The 9851-nt window shown below is 36.5% G+C and overlaps 1 protein-coding gene across 2 annotated transcripts in view; it reads right to left on the reverse strand.

The window, feature by feature from the left end:
- Positions 1-9851, reverse strand: part of QSER1 (glutamine and serine rich 1) — a 74691-nt gene that overhangs the window by 3930 nt on the left and 60910 nt on the right. For both annotated transcript variants that reach the window (XM_059406344.1, XM_059406333.1), the window contains 3 exons: positions 6675-6812; positions 4147-4244; positions 202-354 (listed from right to left, as the gene is read on the reverse strand). In XM_059406344.1, coding sequence (XP_059262327.1) covers positions 202-354; positions 4147-4244; positions 6675-6812 — 389 coding nt within the window. The remainder of the gene's footprint in view (positions 1-201; positions 355-4146; positions 4245-6674; positions 6813-9851) is intronic.

A 9851-nucleotide genomic window follows, 5' to 3' on the forward strand; every position in this document is an offset into this window, starting at 1 on the left:
GGTGGTGGTGGTGGGGGAAGCAGGCTCCCTGCTGAGCACAGAGCCCATTGTGGAGCTTCATTCCATGACCCTGAGATCATGACCTGAGCAGAAGGCAGAGGCTTTAACCCACTAAGCCACCCAGGTGCCCCTGTTTCAAAATTTTAAGAGGAATTATATTAACTGGAAAAGGTATAATTGTAACAATCCATATACACTTACTTGTGCAGATTTGGTGGTTGTTTTAGAAGTCCTTAGAGTTTTCTTATTGTAAGTTTTGCCGTTCATTTTGATTTTAGAGATAGTAGAACCCCCACTCTTTGCTTTAGAGTCTCGAGTAATTATCGTTAGTTCGGGAAAGCTTTCCAAAGCATTCTTTAAAATAAAGAAAAAATAACTGACATCAGAAGAAAACTAACTAACTTCCTGCTATTCAACTTATTTAAAAAATACAGAAACATATACATACATTCATATATAGTACACACATGTATATAGATGGGGTATGATAAATATACACAATATAGAAATACACATGGGTATTAAACAGAGCCATAAATTCTTTGTAGCTCCTCCATCAAAATGTAGAATCTATTTCCTCATCCCTTGAATCTGGATGAACCTTACCTTAGGACCTGCTCTACGCCAATAGCGCATGGCCCTGTAGGGACTCCTTAACAAGCCAGAGAGTTCTAGAAATGCTCTCTGTGGCTTCAAAGTGGGAGAAAGAGGGACACAAGTTTCTTCAAAGCTCTACCAATTCAACCACTGTCAACACCCTGCCTCTTGGCCACACCCTTGGCCACACTTCTTGGCCATAAAGATCCCAGATGATCGGGATCTGATCCCAGATGATCAGATCTGGGATCTGATCCCAGATGATCGGGATCCCTCCCTGATGAGAACAGTGAAAACAAGCTGCATTATAATACTTCTTTGGCTTCACTACCTCTCTGCTTCTTTTGACCTCAGCTATATAAAAACAATCTAAAACAGACTTTGATGCATTTTCTGGCCACAATGACATGGTAGTTACTCACTGATGACGTAGTGGCCACAAAACCAAACCAATTCTAGGCCACTCTTTAAAAAGTCACTGGCATATTTTGTCCTTATCCATTTGGCAAATCATCTGGACATGAAAAACTGCAAATAATAACTGAATGATATTTGTAGCTAAATTTAACTAGTTTAAGTATTGTTTTAAGGCCACCTGGCTGGCTCAGCTGGGGACAGAGTTTACCCCCCAAAAAAACCCCAAAAAACAAAACAAAACAAAACAAAACAACAATGTTATTTTAAAAGATTAAACTGCGTTACTACTGTCATTTAGTACTTTGACACTAAAAGGGCTCAAGTGCTCACAGAATATTTATTATTCAGAATGAAGTCCCCATTTGATAAGATACACTGTTTTATAAACAGTTACAACCTTTAGGGCTAACTCTCTTCCAGACTATGAGTTCTCAAGCACCTTTTGTGACAAGACACTAAAGATGACTGGAAGCACATGGATTTCAGAGGAAAACAGAACACGATTAACCTCAAAGGGCTTTAGGATTCCTTAAATTACTGAGTTCATGTGTAATGGTGTTATTTCTAAAGAACAGAAAATCTTTTAATCTTTTATAATCTACTATTATAATATTTTATTATTTTAAATACTGTGCATGTATCTTGGCTTTGAAATGCAAATTGCTATAAATGAAAAGAATCAAAATTAATAACTGTGATTTCAAAATTAAATTGTTTTTTCTTTGAAAAGAAAAATATGAAAACTAATTTTTCAGCTTTTCATAAAATTTAAATATCTACTGAATCTATTAAATTCCAAATGGGGCTTTATTTTAATACAAGTTATTAGAGAATCAGTTTAACATTTCTAAATGGTTAGCCAATGCGTGCCTGGCTAGCTAAGTCAGTGGAACATGTGAATTTTGGTCTTGGGGTTGTAAATTTGAGCTCCATGTTGGGTGTAGGGATGACTTAAAAAAAAAAAAACACTTTAAAATGGGTAGCCAAAACTGGCCATTTTTAAGATAGAATAAAATTTTTTTTCTAGTAAATTTTTAGAAAACACACATACAGTAGCATTCTCTTCTCTGCAGAAAATACTGGACTAGAAGTCAGTAGGCCAGATTCTTAGAATTGAGTTTTATACTACCTTTTGACTTTTTTTTCTCTGCAAGTGCATGTCAGTGAAGAATATAGGGCTATTAGTAGTCTGGTGCTATTGAACTTTGATTTTTTTTTTTTTAAAGTAATCTCTATGCCCAATGTGGGGCTCAAACTCACAACCCAAGACCAAGAATCACATGGTCTGTAGATAGAGCCAGCCAGGGCACCTCTGGTGTCATTTAATTTTGAACTCAATCTCAGAGCTTTAATTACCACCTAGCTAAAATTTTCACTTTTATGTGGAGTTCAGATAAAATAGGGATGTGAAAAAGGTATACAAATTACCGAAATGAGTTGAAAACTTATAACCACATAAAAACCTGCACACAAATGTTTACGTAGTGGCTTACTGATAACTGCTAAGTTAGGAAGCAACCAGGAAGTCCTTCAGTACATGAATTAACTGTGGTATAGTCAGGCCATGGAAGATTATTCACTGATAAAAAAGAAATGAGCTGTCAAGCCATAAAAAGACATGGTAGAAAAAATTCTTTTTTTAAACAAGTGATCTTTTAGATCTTTATTTTTTATTGTTAGAAGTAAGCTCTATGCCCAACGTGGGGCTTGAACTCACAACCCTGAGATCAAGAAACACATGCTCTACTGATTGAGTCAGCCAGGTACCCCAGAACCTCAAATTCCTGAGAGCTTGTTTGCAGATTCTAGCAGGGGAGCGCAGCTACTTGTAGAGCCTTGATGGAAGAACAGTCCTCTCCTCTATCGGGAAAGGTCTTTGACAGAGTGCGCAGCTTTGGGAGGGACACACACGGAGTGGTGACGGAGGAAGGCGCCAACTGGCCTAGCCAGCCAGATCAGCCAATCAACCCTGGCGATCAATGGGGTGACAGATGTCACAGCCAGATTGCCGTCACATCCAGAACCTTAAATTCTCATTAGTATATGAAAGAAGCCAATCTGAAAAGGCTACATATAATATGGTTTTCAACTATAGGACATCCTGGAAAAGATAAAACTACAGCGATAGTAAAAAAGATCAGTGGTTGCCAGAGGTTAGGTGGGGACGGAGGGAGGGATGAATAGAGCACAGACGATTTTTAGGGCAGTGAAACTAAAGTAGGGCACTTCAGTAGTCGGTAACGTCATTATACTTTTCTCCAGACCAACAGAATGTATAGCACCATGAGCAAGGCATGCAAACTATGGGCTTGAGGTTAGAAGGATGAGTCAGTGCAGGTTCATCAGTTCTGACAAATGGACCACTCTGGTGGGACATGTTGATAATGCGGGCAGCTGTTCATGTGTGGTAGAGGGGACTCTGTACTTTCTGTTCAGTTTTGCTGTGAACCTAAAACTGCTGTAAAAATAGTCTCTTGATAAAAATAAAAAGCTATATAAATGTATAAAAAAATTCTCCCAAGTAGATATAATCAAATGATTCTAAATGTTTTATGTTATACTTTCAGTAAGAAAAGCTAGGAATTTTTTGACTATGAAGTAGCTTCTGTGATAAATTTTCTGTGTTTAGATTAGCTTTTTGTTGTTCTCTAGTTCTGATAACACCAAAACCATTTTAGAGTTCCTATATATATCTGCCATTATGTTAAGATCAATTTTTCCTCAGATACTGAGTAAGTCAGGCATGTAAGGGAATTTTGATAATTACTGCTAAGGAAAGGCCAATTATAGATGAAATATGAAAATTTTCAAAGATTTAAAAGAAAAATAACTAAAATTTGGTAGTTTAAAGGAAGTACTTTTGAAAGCATTTGGAAATTATGTAGAATGAATTCTAGATGAATATAAAGCCTAAAAAATGAATTTAAGCAGAGAAAAGCAAATGATTAACACTAAGAAAGGACTTAATAAAATAAAAAGATAAGCAAACCAGACTTGTAATGAATAAAAATCAAACTTTCATTGGGTGAAAAACTGAACAAAGCTGAGAAGAACTTTCATAAATTTCCTGCCTATTACACTTAAGGCTTTGATTGTCAGGGAGTTTGCTAATAAATAATCTGAAGGAAATACCTTGAATGACTGATCCAAATGAAGATTCAGAAGAAGTCTCTTTCGGTTATCATTCAGCATGCTGTCTATTTTTTTCATATGAGGCAAAAGCAGCTCATCTAAAACAAGATAAAAGTTTAACAGGATAAATTATCAACACAAAAACTTGTTGAAAATTCAACTTTTCCTCAAAGTTATGACATCAAATTCACTGGTGTATATAAGTATCATGTTTAAAATATTGGACATGTAGCTAACTTGAAAAAATAGGTCTGCAGTAGCCAAGCAAGCAAGAAGCAGCATAGAAGGATGACAGGATCAGAAGCCCTGGGTTTTAACCCGGTTTCTGCCACTAGAACTGACTGATGACAGCTAAGTGACCAGTAAGCACATTGCCTAATTTCTCTAGACCTCATTTATCATCCAAATAATAATATTATAAAATACAGATTTGTCTGACATCATAAAATTTTATAAAATACTACATATGATATTTTTATATTTTATTTTATAAAATATTTATATTTTATATTTTGTTTGACACAGAGAGAGCAAGCTTGAGTGCATAAGCAGGGGGAGCAGCAGAGGGAGAGAGAGAAGCAAGCTCTCCACTGAGCAGGGAGCCCAATGAGGGGCTCAATCCCAGGACACTGGGATCATGGCCTGAGCTGAAGGCAGACACTTAACCACCTGCCTGAGCCATGCAGGCGCACCCCAAGTATGAAATTCTTAATTTAATTTCAGTTTGGGCCAAAGAAAAAGTACAGGAAGAAAAATGATCAAAATCCAGTTTCAAAAACACAAGAGCCAAATAGTTATTTCAGAAAAGAGGAGAATAAAAGTATGATAAAGATTCCTAACTAAAACTTTTCACTTTCTTTTTCTAAAGAAACTTTAGAAAAACTTTAAGCTCCTTTAAGAAAAGCATTTTCATCAGACTATTACTTTTGGTGCTGTATTAAATATTTTAGGTTACTTGATTATTTCTTAAATTGATCAGCATAATAATATACTTTATAACACTAATCACCTTGAATAACTTTTCTGAAAATATTCTAAAAATATAACCCTCAGAATCTGGTTACTAATTTTGTAGCTGAATGAAATGATTCTTTGTATTTGGAATACAAACACAAGCACAAAAAGAACACTTTTAATTGAAGAACAAGTCCTTAGTGAGGAATGAGTTCTAAGATCACTATACCACACCTTGATAGTTACATCTTTCTAGTAGTGATTAAACCTTTTCAAAAACTGTAAGAATTTACATTTCACACAAAACATTTATGGCTTATTTTAAAAATAGAACAATTAATGTCTTTCCTCCTTATAGCAAATGGAGAAAAAAAACCCACAATGATAAGCAATAGAAAAAAAAAATCACTTAAAATACAACTACTCCAGAATCAACAGTACTAAGATATGTATATTCTATGATGCAAGGAGTTTTGATTGAGTGAAAAAAACATTTAATGGCAAAAATGCCAACATGGGGAATTAAGTATTGGGTTTTAATTGTGATTATTCTACCATTAACTTGTTCTATAACTCTATGAAATATATTTAATCTCTTTGAACCTTAGTCTACAAAGTAAATGTTTTAGACTAGGTAATCTCTAATATTTCTTCTAGCTCTACATGATTTTAAAATGATTGACGTACAGATTACTGCCTCTGATTATATGGTCAAAAAAATGATGGACCAGAAATTAGACCTTGGGTTTTAATTATTTCTTGGCTACTTGGAAATTGTGGGCTCTTAAGTAAGTCACTTAACTTCTGTGAGCTCACATATAGCCATCTACAAAATGGTTATATGAATTGTTCTGGAATCAAACAGAATAATGTATATCAAAATATGTGGAAATAATATGTATTATTAGGCATTGTGTTGAAGTATATTGTTAGTGATTTTTGTTACTATCTTTTGATCATACATGCACACAATCCATTTTGATAGAAGGATAATGGAAACTGGCTCATTAATAATTTTATTCCCTTTTTTCAGTTGTTCTTGGAGAATGCCATAGTAGCTGAGGGGTAAATGTTAGTGAGCACCATTAAATACATGGGTCACCAGGTTATTTCAGATATTAATTTCATCTCTATTTTACTGTAAGAAAAAGTTACTAAAGGAAGAATATAAAGGAATGATATTAATGAATATAACACAATATATGGATTTATTATTAATTGATTAGAAAATAATTATTCTGTGATGTATCTTTTACTAGATACCAATATAAAATTTTAATCCTTCTGCCACTATTATCCAGTTCATCTTTCCAATTGTTATTAAATAGAATATATTGACATCCGGACCTTGCATGTAAGACACTTAGTGAAGACTAGAGAGTAGTTATATAAAGCTGTTCAAGTACTGACAATTCAGGAATTATAGAATTACTTTATAGAATCCATATCACCAATTTGTGAGCTGACAATGTACAGGTATCTATTATAAAATCCATCTATTAAGTGCACAGCTAATAGACAAGAATAAAGATCCAAGAAGCGCTACCAAGAAGGCACTACTTAGCAGACTGTACCATTGCTCTTCTCTAAGGCTTGCATTGTGTCAGGGTCCAAAGCAATGCTAACAAGCAATTCCATGTAGCTCTTAAAGGTTTCCTTCATTGCTCTTGTATTCAAAAAACGAGTGACAAAGGGAGCTGGAGGATCAAATTCTGGGAGAGTAAAAAAGACAAAATATTAAAGACCCTTCCTGATAACTTTAAAAACACTTTTATTTATAACAAGAACCTATAAACAGGACAAACGTTGTAGATAAAATTTCTTCAAATTTTCAGTTCTGCCCATTTGGCTTTTAAAAACACCCCAGGGTAGAGAGTCCCAAAACTGGTTTGTACATTGTAATCACTAGAGAGCTTTTAAAACCAGACCAGACCAAACCAAACCAAACCAAACCAGGAACCCAGACTGCTGGACTTACTAAAATAGAATCTTTTTTGGGGGGGTGGGATATGGAATAGGTCAGTAGGGGGAAGTTGGTAGGGGGTGGTAGCAGTAGTAGTGAAACTTAAATATACTTCTAAGTGTTCCCAGGGGACTCTGAAGCACAAGAACAGCCGAGCATTTGTAAACATCAGCCCCGGGGCGGAGGGGGGGCTGTTTCTTCTTCCCTGGCCCCACCATAGACATCTGCCGTCAGCTTGTGCTACTCCAGAACTCATGGTTTCCCTAGATTAAAGAGACCTTAAGACATCTACAGCCATATTTTCTTTTTTACTTCTACACTTAAATTATGTAGAATTCTGGCCTAGAGCCAAGGCTTATTCAAAATTAAAATATAAATATATATATAAATATAAATAAATAAATAAAATGGCCCATGCAGAGAGAAAATTTCACTGAAATTCAATGGCAAAAACTGCAAGATTAGAAATGTGTCAATTTTTACTTTCATTCAAACACATAACAAAAAAAAAAAAAACCATAGGTCCAAAATGGTATCACTTAATTAAGGCCCCAAGTCGGTAAACCACCAAGACTTAGTAACACCTAATCTGACTGTATTTTTAAGACCCCAAAAATGTAACCTTTAACCAGTCAAGATGGGAATTTCCTGGCCAGCACTAGGAAATTTACTAATAGATAACTTTCAATCCACCTCAGGAGGGTGACCTTGCCTAAAACAGTGGATTCTTTGTTAATAATTTTTTTTCTACTCTCTACTTTTTTCTTTTTTAAGATTTTATTTACTTATTTGACAGAGATCACAAGTAGTAGGCAGAGAGGAAGGAAAGCAGGCTCCCTGCTGAGCAGAGAACCTGATGCGGGGCTCAATCCCAGGACCCTGTGATCATGACCTGAGCCAAAGGCAGAGGCTTTGACCCACTGAGACACCCAGGTGCCCCTTTACTCTCTACTCTTAAAAACCCTTCCTTTTCTGTAGCCTTTTTGACCTCCCCTCTACTTGCTAGATGGGATGTTGCCTGATCCATGAATCTAATAATCAAGCCAATTAATCTTTAAAATTTACTCAGTTGCAATTTTTGTTATTAACAAACTATTATCATAGCCTTTAGTAGAAGTTCTTTGAAAAAAAATTGTTTTTTTTTTTTTAAAAGATTTTATTTATTTATTTGACAGAGAGAGAGAGATCTCAAGTAGGCAGAGAGGCAGGCAGAGGGGAGGGGGGGAAGCAGGCTCCCTGCTGAGCAGAGAGCCCAATGCAGGGCTTGATCCCAGGAACCTGAGATCATGACCTGAGCCGAAGGCAGAGGCTTAACCCACTGAGCCACACAGGCGCCCCAGTAGCAGTTCCTACAGTATGGTTTAAGGACCTCTTAGGGTTTCCTTCAAGATCCTGTTTCTGATTTCAAAACTGTTTTCATAAAAATATTAAATGTTATTTATCTTTTTAACTCTGTTCATACTTCTAAAAATGATGGGTACAACTGCTGGTGCCTTAGCATGGGTTGAGGCGGTGAAACCAAACTACACTAGTAGCCATATACTCTGCCATCTCACTGCCATGCCTTTAAGGGGAGGGCGGGGAGCCAATTTCACTTAATAGTCCTTGGGGTGCCTGGCTGGCTCATTTGGTGGGGCATGCAACTCTTGAGGTTGAGGTTGTGAGTTTGATCCCATGTTGGGGAGAGATTACTTATAAAAAATTTAAAAATTAAAAAAAAAGGATAGTTCTTGGTGAAGCAGTAAAAAATTTTTATTAAATCATTACTATTGAGAAAATGTCTTAATATTCTGTGTGATGAAATCAGAGGTACATATGCACTTCTGTTATGAACTATGATGGTTATCTCTAGGAAGAACATCTATGTAATTGAGTTACGAGATGAACTAGTCACTTTTCTCCCCATGGGACACCATTTTCATTTGAAAGGACGACTGACACACACACACACACACACACACACACACACACACACTATGCCTATTCAGACTTGCGTATTTGGTAGACATGGTATTCTTTATTTTTCTTTTTAGATTTTATTTATTATTTGACAGAGAGAGGCACACAGCAAGAGAGGGAATACAAGCAGGGGGAGTAGGAGAGGGAGAAGCAGGCTTCCTATGGAGCAGGGAGCCCAATGCAGGGCTTGATCCCTGAATCCTGGGATCATGACGTAAGCAGAAGGCAGACGCTTAAACAAAAACTGTGCCACCCATATACCTCCAGACATGGTATTCTTTTTTTTTTTAAAAAGATTTTATTTATTTATTTGACAGACAGAAATCACCTGCTGAGCAGAGAGCCCAATGTGGGGCTCAATCCCAGGACCCTGGGATCATGACCTGAGCCGAAGGCAGAGGCTTTAACCCACTGAGCCACCCAGGTGCCCCGCAGACATGGTATTCTTAAAAATTAATGAAGCGGACCTGTCATTCAACAAAAACAATTGACAGCATTTGCTGTCAATGAGAAAATTTGAGGTTTCAAATGAAAATCAGAATTTTGGAATTCTGTATCTACCAATATGAGGCTGACAACATCCAAATCAATACTTAAGGAATTTACTGATGAGATCAGTGGTAATATTAATGAGTGTTATTTTTTTTTTTTAAGATTTTATTTATTTATTTTACAGAGAGAGATCACAAGTAGGCAGAGAGGCAGGCAGAGAGAGAGGAGGAAGAAGGCTCCCTGCTGAGCAGAGAGCCCGATGCAGGACTCGATCCCAGGACCCTGAGATCATGACCTGAGCCGAAGGCAGTGGCTTAACCCACTGAGCCACCCCGGC

Source organism: Mustela nigripes, chromosome 1 (genome assembly GCF_022355385.1).
Source record: "Mustela nigripes isolate SB6536 chromosome 1, MUSNIG.SB6536, whole genome shotgun sequence".
Classification (NCBI taxonomy): Eukaryota; Metazoa; Chordata; class Mammalia; order Carnivora; family Mustelidae; genus Mustela; species Mustela nigripes.